Source organism: Hipposideros armiger, unplaced genomic scaffold (assembly GCF_001890085.2).
Source record: "Hipposideros armiger isolate ML-2016 unplaced genomic scaffold, ASM189008v1 scaffold_18, whole genome shotgun sequence".
In the NCBI taxonomy this organism is placed as follows: Eukaryota; Metazoa; Chordata; class Mammalia; order Chiroptera; family Hipposideridae; genus Hipposideros; species Hipposideros armiger.
This window is the reverse complement of record NW_017731368.1, coordinates 4,969,360-4,985,846: the sequence shown is the minus strand read 5'-3', so window position 1 is coordinate 4,985,846 and position 16,487 is coordinate 4,969,360. Positions and strand designations below refer to the sequence as shown.

The following is a 16,487-nucleotide window of genomic DNA, read 5'->3' as shown; positions in this document are numbered from 1 at the left end:
TTAGAGGAGTTCCCAAAATATAGTACTATTAGGCGGCATCAGTGGAATAAGTCTATAACCTCAAGGCTGAAAAAGTTAGATCCTAGCCCTTAACAAAATGCCTTACTATAATGAAATGGGGATGAATAGTATCATGAATGGGATATAGGAAGTGGGGCGGAGACATCAAGAAAGATGGCTAGTTCTCTAGTATAAACAAAGGGTGACTGTAACTGCCATTATTAAAGCGGAACTGAGGAAATAGGTTTGGAGCTTACTACCATCAGTTTGAGGTGCCTTTGAGGACACAGTGGAGAATGGTAAACGGGCAATTATAAATTAGTCCTTTTCAAAAGGGGTGGTAACTCAAACACAGAAAGGAAATATGAGACTGTTTAGATGCTGGCTGCAAAGAAGCATTTGAAAGGAAGACTGGGAGAGGTGACAAATGCAGCTTTTAGAAAAAAATGGGACTGGATGGAATGGATCACAAGTGATCACATTGTTTCTAGTGAGAAGTCAAGAGCCCTTAGGACTCGAACAAATTAAGGCTTTTTTTTTTTCTTTTGCCTCAGTCTGCAGTGCCAAAAGGTAGAAAAGGGGAAAGCGGTTATTGTATTTGCCTAGTTTCATCTCTGGCAGTTTCTAGGGATAATCAAAGTCACAGGACGCTAATAGTGAAAACTCAAGCTGATGGTGGAAAATACTTAAGGTTTGAAAATAGCCAGATATTGAAGGGGCCAAATTCAAAGAAAAATGCAAACCGGAAAAAAAAATTTTTTAATTAGCTACATTTATGTAACAGCCCAAAGACATACTTCAATAAGACCTGTAAAATCTGGAGCTCTCAACTGACAGTAGTCCCTAAAGCGTCAGCTCCGAAAGCTCCGCGGGCTGATCCGCCGAACAGCCTAGCCAACCCTCTCTTTGGGAGCCCCGGGTGTAGGGGAGGGGGGTAAATTGGGGGAACCAGCGCATGCGCGCGCCCTCTAGCGCCCCCTCCCGCCCCCCAGCTCCAGGCTCCAGCGCGTGCTCTGTGCCCTTCGTTCCCCACCCTCTCCACCGACCCTTGGGCCAGGCCCCGCCACCTGCCGCCCTGTCGTTTCCGACTCCCTCTGACCCAGTTCTTCATATCTCGGAGGGCTTACTTGCGCGTCCTAAAGATTTAGGCGGAGCGCGCACAGTTCACTCCAAGCTGGGCGGTAAGGAGACCAAGGGGCAGGGGCTTCGAAGCGGCGGGGAAGGCGGGGCAGTCACCTAGGCGCTGACGTCAGGACGGGGCACGGTACCGCTAAAGATTTTAATCCGCGTCTCGGGCTGAGCGCAGGCGCCCCAGGGAGGAAGGCCTGGCACGCTCCAGCCAATGAGAGCGCCATCTGCGGCCGCGTCCCAGGGGCCGGCTCACCGCCAGCGACGCTGGATGGCGAGGTGGAGCAGCGCGCGCCCCGCTGAGATTTTAGGGGTCGGAGCTCGGAGAGCACTGCGGGAGAGCCCGTCAGAGCTGTCTTCAAGCGGGGCGAGGGCAGGCGGGAGCGGCGGGCCCCGCGGCGCGCGCTCGTTGGCCGGGCTGGCGCCCCGGTGCGCATGCGCCCCGTTACAGCCGCGCGCGCGCCCCCGCACAGCCCTGCGTGGGGAGCGACCGTCCTCCCTCCTGATACCCGGTGGGAGGTGAAATAGGTCGGAGGAAACCCTGGCGGCGGACTCTTAACGGGAACTGTAAGGAGCAACAGGGGAGGGGCTGCAGTTGTGCCTTCAGGCTGCTCCGGGCAGAAAGGGGGGTCGCGGCGGGCTGCGCGCAGAGCCACCTTAGCTCGACGACTAACTTTTGAACTGAGGCGATGCCAGGGGCCGGAGTGGCCGCATCGCGTCCGTTGTAACTTGCTTTGAAGTAAGAAACCAAAGACGATTTCGTTAGGCTTCCCTGCTTCCGACTATAATGTTGACCCCAAGTCTTTGACGTATCCTAGGGACTTGTGGTGCTTCAAACTTCATAGTAAAAGATTTAGAAAAAGAAGCTAAGGTATCTGTAGACTTTGCTCTTGAGTTATCTAATAGAACTTGCTGCTTTTGGTTTTTCTTTGCCGTTTGCCCTTCCCTGAGAAGTATTCAACTGAAAAGCCAGGAAAAACTGCCCGCTTTTATCCCTCCTTGATGGAACAAACTGCTTTTAAAAATCGTAACAGATAGTTGCTAAGGAAAGTCAGTTTAAATGAGAGTAGCCTGAGGATATTGACTTTGTTACAATAAGTTACTTTCAAATAAAAATTGGGCCAGACGGCCAAAGAGCAATCGTAGGACCGCTGTTTGGCAAACATGTGACTGTGTATCTATCAAAAGTAATCTAAGCAAAACAAACGTTTTTGTTAAACTACCCATAATTTGGCTTTTCCACTGGTTTCTACCAAATTTTATTTGAAACTGCACAGAATTTTGGTTAAAATCAGAAACTTTCATTTTATGGAATAGAAGCTAATATCACTGTTAAGTGGATTACAGCAGTCGTTTACAGTGTTCTGTAAATGAATTGTGCCCTTCCACCCTCCACCCATCTCCCTAGAAAAGGCCTTCCACAGCCCCCATTCTAGGTGATTCCCATAATACTCTGTGCGTGGCTGTTATCTTTTCGTTTACTGCATTGTTTTACAGTTATCTGCTTGTGTCTTTCTACTGCCTCCCTCTCTCCTAGGCTGTAAGTTTTTGGAGAGGCGGAATTATCTTCATGTTTTTCTATTCCCAATATTGTGCACAGAACCTAGCGCGTTAAGTGCTTAGTAAATGCCAGTTGATGAATTGGGTGAGGTAAGGACCCAGAGTGCCTTCCAAGTCTGATAAGACAATGTAGCCATTTTCGTTATTTTGTAGCATGCTTGAGGCTTTTCCATAAGGAAGGATAGTGGGCTACATGCAATATGTACAAGAACCACCCATTTAAGAATGTCTCGAGACAAGAACCCTCCAGTTAACCTGGGTGCTCCCGGCTTTCAGACCACTTCTCACTAGCAAACAAGAGCATCCAACTCTCCTCTGAAGCAGTATATATTGTTTCTGCAATGGTAATTTGATTTGCTGTGTACTACTAGGCTTATAAGGGAAAGAACCACAGATCTGAGTCTTCTAGTCTTAGCAATTACATTTCTTATAGTAAATGAAAAAGTTGACGTTGTAGTTATCAGTTAGGCCCCTAATGGTTTTGTTTTCCTGGGACCTGTTTATATCTGGCTGAAGTGATAAAATTGGGTTCTTGGTCTTGCAACGAGGAGGGCTGACCCAAGAACTGTGCCACATGAAAAGGCAAACAGCTGTTCAGGCCTGCCAATCAGCGGGGCTTTAACCCTGCTTCCACTTAGTTTTTTTTTTCTTCTTTCTTTTAATATCAAGACGTGGGTAAACCATACAGGAAACACCTAGTTCAAGCAAAAGTTTAAAACTTCTTTTTTTTTTTTTAGCATACAACTGAGTAGCTAAAGATCTCTCCCTAAGTTAGAATTCAACAAGTATTTTTAAAGAATTAAAGTTTAAAAGTTTTCTGACAAACACCTCAATCCTGTAAAACGATAGAATCAGGATTCCTTAAAGCAGTGCTTCTCAATTTTGAGTGTTCATCAGAATCCTGAAGGCATGTTGACACGGATTGCAGGCCCACCCAGCTTATCCCTTTATTTTCCAATATTGGATCCTGATCTGATTACGCCTTCCGTCACTTAGCTGTCAGAGCCTACTCTTCAAAGAGATCTTACTGGAAATACTAAAAAAACTCATAGGACTCCAAGGGGACTTCAAAAGAACCAGAAAAAATATTTTTCATTTTTTTCTAATGATTTAAATAGGAAATGATCATCTTACGAGCAGAACAATAACTTGGTTGCGTGAATATCAGCATTATTAAATGAATATCTTTTTTATGTATATAGGCATTTACCTATAGAAATAATGAATTGGCCACTACTGGGGGGGAGAGGGGATTGTTGGCAAAAAGAAAAGAAGTCACATTCCCTCTTGTATTGCCCCTCCACCTCTCAGTTGAAAAACACCATCTTTATTAATTCATAAAAAAAAAAGCAATTCCAACAACACAATAACCTTTATTATACACTCTTCAGTTCTTTTTGGGGGGCAGAAATGCTGCTACCATGGAAATTTGTCTTTTTATTGCTTCGCAAGTGCTAACTTTTTTGTCTTTGAATAGTAAAAATAAATAGCCATGTTTATTTGTTCTGATAGTTTCCATTTTTCCGCTAAAGTCTGAAGTGAAATCGTTCATTTGTGCTTTTTGACTTGTATGTAGCCTCACACTGTTTTTTTTTAAGACTTCCAGACATTGATCCCGTATTTTGATAATTCTGAATTTTCCAATCACAGAATTTGTTTTCAGTATTTAACTGCATGTTCTAGCTACATGTAAGCACTTATGAGGAGGGAAAAAAGAATTCTGCAGTTTTTTATATACCCTGAATTATATAATAATAATTATTATAATAATAGTTGCCATTCTTAGGAATTTTCTATTTGCTAAATCCCTTATGTACATCAATTTGACTTAAGTTGCACAAAATTCTTATGAGATATGTAGCCCCTATTTTCATACATAATGTACTCCTAAAAACAGGTACAGAAATCTGATGTGGGGTCCCCTACCCAGAGAGCTAAAACATAATTATAATGTGCTAGGTTACATTTCACCTTGTAGAAACAACCTCTCATGAATATTTCCAGTATTTTAAATGTGGGTTTCAACATTTTTTCTTAAATACGAAACAGTGAAGATAGCTTCAGTCTAGTGAGTTCAGATATAGGCCCAACAATGATGTCTGTATGTACAGAGGGTGCCCCAAAAATGTACACACATTTTAAGAAAGGAAAACTCTATTAAAATTGTAATAGTATATACGGATAACAAAAGATGAATACAAGTCACGTTTGACTTCTGCAATTACAAGAGGTGCTCAAAGTGGTTACCATCAGCGTCCAGACACTTCTGATTACGGCAAACTACTGCTTGAGCAACGCTGACCAACGTGTCCCCTTGTATACATGGTTTTGGTACCCCTGGTATTTATTGTTGTTTCATTGTAAGACAAAATTTGATAAAATATTCACTAACTGAATAGACATTGGCTACAACAAAAAATACACCACTCAAAATAAGACCTGTGGAGAGCTCTGGCTTTTTCATCCGTACCAGCAGCTTCGCAGATTGCTTGATGTAGTGGAAAATACAGGGATACTTAAAGCCACTAACCATCTGCTTCCTAAACCAAAGGAAGGAACTGAAATCCCCCAAAGGGGAATTTTCGGGTTTTTGCTTAAGTCTTTACATATAGCTAAAGCCTTTTTTATAGAAAGCCCACCTCTGATCTCTCCAAATCATTAACATACTGGGGGGAAAAAACTGCATATGATGTAACACCTTTTCCCTACTTACCAATTGCACAGAATAAGTCACATCAAAGCGACTTTTTTTGTAGCAGAACAGACCGCTTGCTCTTGGACCATCTGTACTGTGTTACTAGATAAGGAAACACACATCTAGAGCAGGTGAAATAACCTCCCCTTGCTCACAGCTAGTCTGTGCTGGAGTCAAGATCTGAATGCAGATGGCAGACACTCCAGCCTCCCCGCCCTCACCGTTGTGCAGTCTCCCCCTCCGACAGTGTCCTGTTGGTTTAAAGCAGTTATGCCTTGCATTGGCTTAGACCAGCCCAGTCCAATGGAAATACAACGTGAGCCACAGATGTAATTAAAAATTTTTAATAGTACATTGCAAAAGACAAAACCTGGTTGTGTTCTGCTTTTTAAAAAAGCAAAAAGAGGGCCGGCCGAGTGGCGCGATGGTTAAGAACTCGCTTGGGATGCCAGAGGGCCCCGGTTCGGATCCCACATATGAGGGCCAGTGACACTGCCCTCCACAGCTAAGATGCTGAACAACAGCTCAACCTGGAGCTGGGCTGCCATGAGTCGCCGGCGACGGCGTAGGCTGCACTCCCTGTGGCAGTGGGTTGCCATGGGCTACCGTATGTAGCCAGCAGCCAGCGTGAGCGGCCAGCAGCCGCAGTGAGCGGCCGTCCAGAAGCCGGCGACTGATCTGCCTCGCCAGAGAAGAGCACAATGATGGTGCCAACTTGGGCCAGTGAAGCAACGTCCTCCACAACTAGATTGAAGAACAAAAGGACAGCAACTTGTCTGTTCCCCTTCCCCCAATTCCCCAGCACTGTTCCCATCCCCCCAATTCCCCAATAAAAATATTTAAAAAAAAAAAAAAGCAAAAAGAAAAAAGTGAAATTCATTTTAATAAATTACCTCAACATCTAACTGATATCAAAAAGTATTAATGAGGTACTTTGCATTCTTTTTTTGTACTAAATCTTTACAATCCAATGAGTACTTTACACTTAAAACACTTGATTTCAAAAAAAAAATCCTTTTTAGGTGTATTGCGCTAAGTGAAACTTGTCAAATCTTCCTTTTAAAAACTGCAAAAAACCACTTGATTTCAAGTGCCACATGTGGCTAGTGGCTGCCTACCTTATTAGACAGCACAGGCCTAGATTCTAATTCTCTTACTCTGCTGCAGTGTGAAGCTTTTTAGGAAATAGCCTACTAATAAAAAATAAAAATAAACAGGCAGGAAACACCTAACTCTTAACCTGTAATAGCCTAACTTTTTTTTTATGTTTTCCCTTTCTAAATCTAGAAACCATGATTTAATGTTCAGACTTGTATTTGAGAACATTCTATTTTCATTAGGAAAATCTATTTTATTTCCAAGTGTTAATGTCCTTTATTAGCCATTGCTCAGTAGCAGTTTAGTTATAACCTGTGATTATAAAGTGAACAGTGAATAATTTTTCTGGACAACAGAAAACCAGTATTTTAAGTACAGGAACTTTTTTTTCCTTTGCTCTGGTTAATTTTTATGGAAACGCTTCTGAGACATGTTATATAATTTCTCTGAACAACACACTTCATGTTCCATTTCATGTCTGGAAGTCATGAAGGATACATTCTCTGCTTTTTGCAATGTTGCTGTAGGTAATTCTTTGGAGACTAATTCCAAACTAACGCTTAAATCCTAAAGCTGCTTTCTTGGCTAACTCAACTGCTTTTCCTATCAATTCTTACTCATAAATGTGGAGATATGTAAACTCCTGAAGAGTGACTTGACTGGCTGCCTCTGAAATTCTTTGTGAATCAAATACGAAGCAACGAGTCTTTTCTAAATTGATTTCGAATTTTTCTGTTGTCTTTTTAGCGTGCTTTAACTTTCAAACTTCAAAACGTTTATTTCAAATCAATTATCATAACAGTTTCTTTGCAGTGCTCTGTTTGTTTTGATGTCTTACTTTTGAAGCTGGAATAAAGCATGTCATTTAGATCACCCACATTGTTCATCATTTGGAGACTTTGTGATTTTATAAACTTCTAAGATATTGCTGCAAAAGACAATTGAAACAGGTTGCATTGTTGCATGATAGGCCTCGGTGCAGTACATGGTTTAATAATTCTGGCTTGTCAGGGCTGCCTGTAGGATCATTTTAGGCTGGATAACGTGTTGGTTGGAGCTTTGCTGCATTATTTCATCTACTTCCCATTCATATTCCTTTTTTTTTTTTTTGAGCTGAGCCATCCTGCCACCTGTTGGCAGCTCAGCAGCAGCTCAGCTCGGGCTGGGAATCCAACCGCTGTTGCTCAGAGCTCAAACTCTTGAGCGAGCTCTTAACCAACTGAGCCACTCGGCCGGCCCCCCATTCATATTCTTGAATGATCATATGCCTCCCAAGTATTATTTCTTATTTCTTATCTACAGTTTTAGCTCACTTATTAGTATCTTTGCCGTTAAATGGCATAAATTTTCTTAACATAAAAATTGAAATGTCATTATGTATGAGTGTAGAGAGCTGTTTCTTCTTGAGCTAGTTGGGACCACAGTTCAGGATTGTCTTTGACCAGGTTTCCCAGGGCTGGGGCCTGTCTTACATACTGAGTGAACAACACTCATTCCTGTTCATTTTCTTCATTTAATTTGCATGCTAAAAGCATTGATTTTTTTTTAATTTTTAAGAGCATGTCACATGTTCATTATAAATAAACTAGGAAATAAGAAGAAAAATTAAAGCACTTAATATCCTACCACCTAAAGATAGCTAATTACAGATTGCATATGTATATCCTTCTAGTCTTTTCTTTGCAAGCTTTGAGCCTTGTACCTGTGCTGTCTTAACTAAGTCAAATCTTACCTAGATTTGATTTTTTTAAGGTTTTTTTTTTGTTTGGTTGGTTTTTTTTGGTAATAGTCCTGTTTCAGACATGAGTGTCTTTTGCAAATATTTTCTCCCAGTCTGTGGCTTGTCTTCTCATTCTCTCTACATTGTCTTTCAGAGAGCAAAAGTTTTTAATTTTAATGAAGTTCAGTTGATCAGTTCTTTCACCAGTACCACGTTGTCTTGATTCTTGTAGCTTTATAGTAAGTCTTGACGTTGGGTAATGTCAACCCCCAGCTTTGTTCTTTCTGTGTTGTTTCCTGTCCATATAAATCTTAAAATGAGTTTGTCGATACTCATAAAATAACTTGCTGGGATTTTGATTGGAAACGCATTGAAACTATAGATCATGTGGGGAAGAACTGACATTTTGACAGTACTGACTCTGCCTACCCATCAACATGAGCTGTCCCCCCATTTATTTAGTTCTTTTTGACTTCTTTCATCAGAGTTTTGTAGTTTTCCTCATACAGACCCTGTACATTTTTTGTTAGATTTATAGCTAAATATTTCATTTTGGTGGGTGCTAATGTAAATGGTAATATTTTGTATTTCAAATTCCACTTGTTTGTACTGATATCTGTTTAACTTTTTAAGCAATTAATGGACGCCTGGAAGTTGACACACATATATATTCAGAAATGTTTTGGCGCCTGAGACCTGTCAGGAGGTAAGTTTCGTGGTCCAATCTATAAATAATATCTGTTACGCATTTGGCTAATTTTAATTTATTGTTATTTTTGAAATTCTAAAGTTATATTATGGTGGAGGGCAGGAACAAAAAAAGAAAATTTATATGAGCAGCCAGGTCCTGCAGGAGTTCATTCAGAGCAGAAGTGAAAAGAATATCATCTTTCAGAATAGTTCAGTGTGAAAAGCTCAATGCGAAAAAACATTAAGTTATCCTGAGCACAGTTTTTATCATGTTGCCTTCAAGTCTGCTGCTATCATATGGAAAACCACTCTGCATTTAAATTGTATAGTAGGGTCACTTGGCTGCTGTATTTTCTACTTACATATGTATAATCTAAATCCTACATCAGGCTCTTTTCCAACAAGACACAGGCCTCCTCCAATGAGTGCCTTTCACTCTCCATTCATAGCTGAGCCCTTCTTGGGACTGAGCTGCCGCCCAAGACTTCCCACCCAAGACTTCTCACCCAGCATTCCTGCCTTCTCCTCTCCTCCTTTCACGGGCGTCAGACTGGAACTATGGCCCGAAAGCTCGCCTATCTTATCCTTCCTGTCCCAATAATTCTCTTGCACAGCTAACCCTGTCTTGGCCTCTGTTTTTCAGCAGACCCTAACTAACACAGCAAACAACAGCATATGTGTTAAACCTATTTACTGCCGTCAAGGATATGGTGAGAGTTGAGGATGGGTAGCTGGAAGGAGAGCAGAACAGATGCATCATTTGTACATTATGGCGACATATTCCAAATATGTGGGGCACACAGCATCTTTTTTTAGAGTTTAGAAGAGGGAAAGACTATTTATAATGAGGATTCAAAAGGGAAGGTTCTGAGGGAAATGGGTACATTGCCTCCTGGTACATAGTAGGTCTGCAGTAATTATTAGTGAGCGAGTACATTTTGGAGAGCGTAGACATCACACAGAAGGAAGGGACGACTGAGGACGATCGTTGGGGGCTGGGACTGAGAGTTTCTGGAAGGAGTTGTTGGAGATCAAGTTGGAAACATAGATCAGAAATGATTATGGGGCACTTGAAATACGAGACTAAGGAGTGGATTTGATTCTGCAGAAGCTGAAAAGACCATCAAAGGTGTCCTAACAGGGACTCCAGTGATAAGGGCTTGAGGAAAATTAACCCGTATACAATATGGTGAAGGAAAAGAGACAGGAAGTGGCTGTTTGTGAGGCTGTGCAGCCCAATGTGGTGGTGATAATGTGGTGGCTGAGAAAACGGAAAGAAGGAACGATTTCAAGGGACGTTGTAAAGTGAGAGGAAACAAGACTTGAAGACTAACTGGAAATGGGGTAGATGATGAGCTAGTTTGGGCAGTGGTAAATCTGGGGTTTTGTGCTTTGGCATCATGGAGAACAGAGGTGCCATGGTAACAGAAATAGGAAGGCAGTCCTGGATTGAACTGACTGCTCCCTTGCCTTCTGTATCCAGGCTGAGTTCAGAAGGAAACTAGTAACCTCTACTCCTTTTTTAAGACTTGTAAAATTCAAGAGGCTGGCAGGTAAGCTAAGTGTCTGTCAGACATCTGGGAACGAGAGCTGAAGCTCAGATGGGGAATCAGTGGAGCTGTCTCATTGACTTATGCTGCCTCGCACTGAGGACTTGCACACCTGGCTGCTTCATTTCCTGTTCCAATTCCTGTTCTAATGCGCATTACACAATCTATATGCTGGATTTAAAACATTCAAATACATGCAAAAAACAAAACAAAACAAAAGGCAGTCTGAAAATATGTTGATGGTCTCCAGATTGTTTAAAAAAAAACCTCCAGAAATGAACCTGTAATCCCACCATTTTAAAAATATAAAACTTTTCAAAAGACTCAGTATACCTAATGTATGAGATTTAAAAAAAAATGTGCCCAGTATTTAGAGACTTCTTTATATAGTCTGTTACAGAACGGAAAGGGTAAATTAAAATAGCAAAAATAGATGTCATGGATGTGCTTCCCCAAAATTGCAAATAATTTCAAGGCATTTAAAACTGTACTTTCTAAAAACACTCTCAGGTGTGTTATGCCAAAATTGAAAAATGAAATGTTAAGTTATCCAACTAGAATAATATTAGCACGCTAATAATGAGGAAATGAACTGAGAGACATACATATCTTCTTTTTAAGCATTATAATTCTCAAAATATTTTTTCTTATAAAAAGATTACACTGTTGGATATTGAGGGGTTTTTTAATCTGAAGAATGATATAGAAAATTGTCAGCATTTGCCATGAAGCCAGTTAACATTTCCAAGTAGGCTTTATTTAATATTATTTCTCATTGTATCAGAGGAATTTATATCCACTGTTTTTAGAAACTATGTGGCACTCACTACTTGTGAAAACTTTGTAGATTTCAGAAAAACCACAAAGTTTTGCATTTTGGTTTCGATCTCGTTTCTGTGGTATTTTTCATATACAGTAATTTTAATGTTGCTTTCATTGTAGACACTGGGGATTTGCGTGGATGTCAGTGCCTTAACGAATAATAAATCCACATCTTTTTAAAAGGTTATGTCTAGAGAAGGTATTTCCACACTGGTTTCTCTACTCAAGAGCCTTTTCAGGAGCTGAAGCTGTCAATGCCTTGAGGCCGTTCTATTTTGCAGTACATCCAGATTTCTTTGGACAGCACCCCAGAGAAAGGGTAAACATTTTATCTTTCTAACCGTTAGTCTGCATTTCTGTTTAGTTTATTTACCCTTGATACCAGATAATACAGAGAGTTCTTTACATTTGCATTGTTCTGTGGGAATGATATAATCAGTGCTTTGAACTACTGGGTTGTCGGAAAAGTCGTGACGCATTTTTGCAACGAAAAACATAGAAAAAATATGTCATGACTTTTCTGACAACCCAATAATTTGAAATATAGACACTGAATACCGAAAATATATTGTTTTTTACGAAATCTGTCATTTTTTATACATGCAATAAAACTATCATGTAAACTCTTTAGCGTATTAGTAATTGTGTTTTCTGTGCTAGTTTTTAGAGTAAAATTGAAGGTTCAAAAGAAAATGTAAGGCCTCTGTTCCCATGATCAGTTCTTTTTATAAGGATGATGCAAGAATGGTTTTCCAGAGCCCCAGTGGTTGTCCCGTATACTGCATCCTGCTGATCTAGCTCCCTGCACCATCATTGAGCGTGTGCTCAGGAATGCAAACTGATGTGAAACTTCCGATAAATTTAGTTAGGAAGGCCAATATTTTTAACATTAGATCATGTATTACAAAGCCAAATACTTTGGAATTATTTCTTTGGTTCCTTCTATCTTCCTTAACATTGACACCCAGTTTAATATGAAAAAGAATTTAAAATTCTTGAAAATTAGAGCACTATTCTGTTACTTTTTTCTACGTACAGTAGAAAATCAATTTTGCTTCTTTGCTTTAAGAAAATATTCTAATTATGATATTTAATGGATGTTGGCTATTCAAAGTCAGATCCTTTCTAAGTAATTAGTAAATAAATTGAATCAACAGAAAAATATCTATTACCTTAGGGATATAATAAATTAGTATAATTTAATTTAATATTTAATAATTTAACATTTTTAAACCCAATATGTATGGAAAAATTAAACCTAGTAGGAGGTGAATGTTTTCCCTTCTCTACCAATGCTATGAAATCACAACATTTTTTAATACTAAATTATTTAATGCCCTCAGTGTGTGTCAAGAAGTTCAGGATATAATTTCTGTTTCCTTGTTTTATTCTGTGTGTAAATGCACCTTAATATTTTTTTTCAGGAAGTCAATGAAAATTCTCTTCAGAGATTAAGCGTCTACTTAGAAAACCTCCAGAAACCAGGCTTCAAGTCTTTGAAACCCACTCAGCTTACATTTTATGTAAGAGAAACAGACCAGAATTCTTCTGATGGCCAGGAACCCTTTAGTACTTTCGGTACGTTTTCTTATTTCTAGTGTGTCCTTTGCAAGCTTCATGTTAAATAGATTCATTCAGTCTGACATTGCCAGCATATCTTTAGATTGAAGTCTTGCTCATAAAAAAATTTCATTTAATTGATTTATTTTCCTAGAATTAGATTTTATTCCTGGCTGCATGTGTTTAAACAAACCATTTTTTTATGTTTAAACTTGTTAATCTATAAAACTAAGTGTTCCTTTTTGTCTCCTTCCTGTTCAGTACTGTTTTAAGTGTTAAACATGTCTATAACTTATATTTTTTAAAAGTACAGCTTACATTCTTTTATTTAGTCCTCAAAGTAGCCTATGAAGTAGGTAGTATTTGCCCATATGTATTGTAACTTAGTCCAGTGACTTTCCCAGGACCGTTGAGATAGAATAAGGGTCTTGAACTCAGGTCTTTTAACTCCAACCTCATGTTTCTTAAATCTATTCAATCATAATATACAACCTTCTGTTTGGTCCTTTGTCACTGCTTTAGCCACAATCCAATAATACTTAAAATTAGGGGCAAATACGGTTCTGTTATTTCTCTATATACCCTTTTGGTGATTCTTGGGGAAATAACTTTATGTTTAGAATGAACTTTAAAACAATTTAGAGATTTACTAAGAGCTTTCTGTGTGTTAAAACTAAAATAATTAGAAAATACACTATAATTTTTTTTAAACAAACTATTATGAAACTCAATATTTGATAGGTCTTTTGAGACCTAGAATCTGTTTCTACCTCTGCCACTGATTGGCTGTGTGACCTTAACTTTGTCTTCACTATTAAAACGAAAGAGGTGAAGTACTGTGCGTGAGTACCGAAGCACTCCATTGAAGGTCCCTATCTTATACCCAGCTCTCACAAGGCTCTCACGACCTTGGATGGAGTGAGGAGGGGCTTGATCTAAAAGGTACTGCAACGGGATCTTTATGTTGAAGACAGCGTCCCACCCAGTCTGTCCAGGGATGGGCATTTAATAGTCTGTTTCCCCCTCATCTTTTATTCTCCCATGATTGAACATGGGAGATCAGGAATCCCAAGTTCCTTTCCTTGGCTGCTTCTCCATTTACCTCTGATTTGGATTTTTTTAAAAAATAGACTCTGTTCTTCAGTATTCAGAGACAAAAAATCAACTTAGAGTCCTATTGTGGAGGGACAGCTCTACTGAAGAATGCTGTAAATAATAATAATAATAATAATAATAATAATAATAAATAATTATGTTTATCACTCTAAATGACACAGTTCTGTTCAAAAGTATAAATAATCATTTTGAATGTGCTGTTCTTAGCCATGAGAGTCTCATAAGCAAGAGAGGTACAGTCTTTGCTGTTGTCAGACCAGAGAGTCATAAATATTTTTAATAGATATATGTTCCTAGTACTCAGGGTCAAGGTTAGGCTAGGAATTGAAAAAGCATCATGCTTAAGCATAATTTCCTTATTTCTCCATGACAGATGGATTTGTAAAGGCAAATTACATCCTTTACAATTTTTAAAATAAAAGTGTCACCAGTCTGCTTCTATTTTTACATGTTTGAGAGAGTCAAGCTCATTTCTGCAGCTACAGCTGCTACTTCCACTACCACCATCAGCTGAATTTGTCTTAAATATTGAATATACATGGAGTTAAAGAATGAACCTAAAGTATAATTATTGCATTACTTTGTACACCTGAAACTAATTTTTTTAAAAAAAACTGCCAAAACCAAAAAAAGAATGAACCAAATTTATTCGTTAGGGAAGGAACAAATAGAGGGAAATTTAGAAAGTTTCACACAGCAAATTAGAGACAGAGCTGGTACTAAAAATAATATCTCCTTATTCCTAGTCTGTTGTTTTGACTTATATACCACATTATCTATCAGTTCTTTAAAAGTGTTGTTATTATTTTTGCCTTTGCCTTTATGACACAGGTTGACACTCTGACAGATTTAAAACATTTTTATGGCTTTAACATTTTTATCTAATTATAAAATTCAGATCAAGTATTTTTTTAAGGTTTTAATTTTAGAACACTAAAAATCATTAATCAGCTTCTTATTGATAATTAAGGTGGTAGTAAGGTAAAATGTTTGTTAGTGATATTCATTACCAAAATTAAAGGCCTAAATCAAATTAAAGCCTAAACATCTTTTTGGTGGTCTGTGAGAAAATATACTTTGTTATTAGAATAAATTTTAAAACAACTTAAAGATTCACTAAGTTTTCTGTGCATTGCTACTAAAATGTAATAATTATAGTCAGCTATGGCTGAGTAAAGACAAAAATCCTCTGCTTTCAGTTAATGGGTAACTTCGAACCATTCATTAAACAAAAATAGATTATAGAAAAAAATGAACTAGAAATGGTAGAAAACATACAGCTTAAATGACCAAAAACAATGTTAATATATAAAGAGTTCTTAGAAATCAGAAAGAAAACTCAGAGTAGCTCTGTTACAAAACGGGCAAAGAAATGACTAGACAGTTCAGGAAATAATACATACAAATAGTCAATAACCATACTAGAACTTTTAGCTTCGGTAAGCAAATGCAAACTAAATTAATTAGGTACAATTTTCCAGTAAAGGAAATATGCAGCCTGGTACAGGCATTTCTTACTATATAGCAGCCCTGACAGTGGATTAAATAATTAATGGAATCGATAAGATAGAAACTGAGATTTATTCCTTGACTTAGCTCTTCTCAGCATAAACTATTTCTTCCCAACCTTAAGTGCAGGAATTTTAGATTTTCCTTTACTCTTTCACTGACTAGGATGCCAATATTTCTCATTTTACCTTCAAATGATTCAACTTAAAAAAATCTTTCTCAGTTTTCATGTTCTAGATTCTTTCGGTGTACATGGCAAGAGAATATGTACCCCTGAGAATAATTTAAACTGGGGTATCTGTCATCATAGGCAAAGACAGAAAATACATTTCAGCCTTGTATGCAGTGTGAAAAATTAAATACAACTTTTATGTCTACCAATTTCAGAAGTGTTAAATAAATGTTGCTACCGTCATTATCTGGACTAGGATCTAGCTACTAAAAAGAATGAGGGTGATCTATACATACAGATATGGAAGGGTCACCAAGGCTAAATGATAAAAGCAAGTTCAAAGTAATGTACCCAGAATGATACCATTTACATATTAAAAAGAAACAATTCAAACTGTGGGTAATATGCATACACACAGGCACATAGAAAAGGTCTAGAGCAGTGCTGTCTGAGAGAACTTTCTGCAATGATATAAATTATTCTATATCCGCACTAATATAGCAGGCACTAGCCCCATATGGCCACTGAGCACTTGAGATGTGGCTAGTGCTACCAGGAACTAAATTTTAAATTTTTATTTAATTTTAGTAGCCATATATAGATAGTACCCCGTATTTCCCCATGTATAAACTCACCCTTTTTTGAAAACTTTGGGGTCTAAAAACTGGGTGCGTCTTATACAGTGGTTGTATGAGTGCAAAAACAAGTGGGAAATGCAAGTAAAAAATACAACCACTGTATAATACGCACCCAGTTTTTAGACCCCAAATTTTTCGAAATAGGTTGCGTCTTATACATGGGGGAATACGGTAACTACCATATTAGACTAAAAGCATATATACCTGTTAATGGTTATGTCTAGTAAAG

General features: G+C 38.5%; 1 protein-coding gene across 4 annotated transcripts in view; it reads left to right on the top strand.

Moving 5' to 3' along the window:
• The first annotated feature begins 810 nt into the window (after nt 1–810).
• The window catches only part of TCAIM (T cell activation inhibitor, mitochondrial), a 31,636-nt gene continuing 15,959 nt past the window's right edge, over nt 811–16,487 (top strand). The window contains exons 1-4 of one of the 4 annotated variants that reach the window (XM_019634356.1): nt 811–1,181; nt 8,835–8,907; nt 11,447–11,582; nt 12,688–12,841. In XM_019634356.1, coding sequence (XP_019489901.1) covers nt 956–1,181; nt 8,835–8,907; nt 11,447–11,582; nt 12,688–12,841 — 589 coding nt within the window. In that variant the 5' untranslated portion in view covers nt 811–955. The other 3 variants (XM_019634371.1, XM_019634362.1, XM_019634379.1) reach the window with 3 other exon arrangements.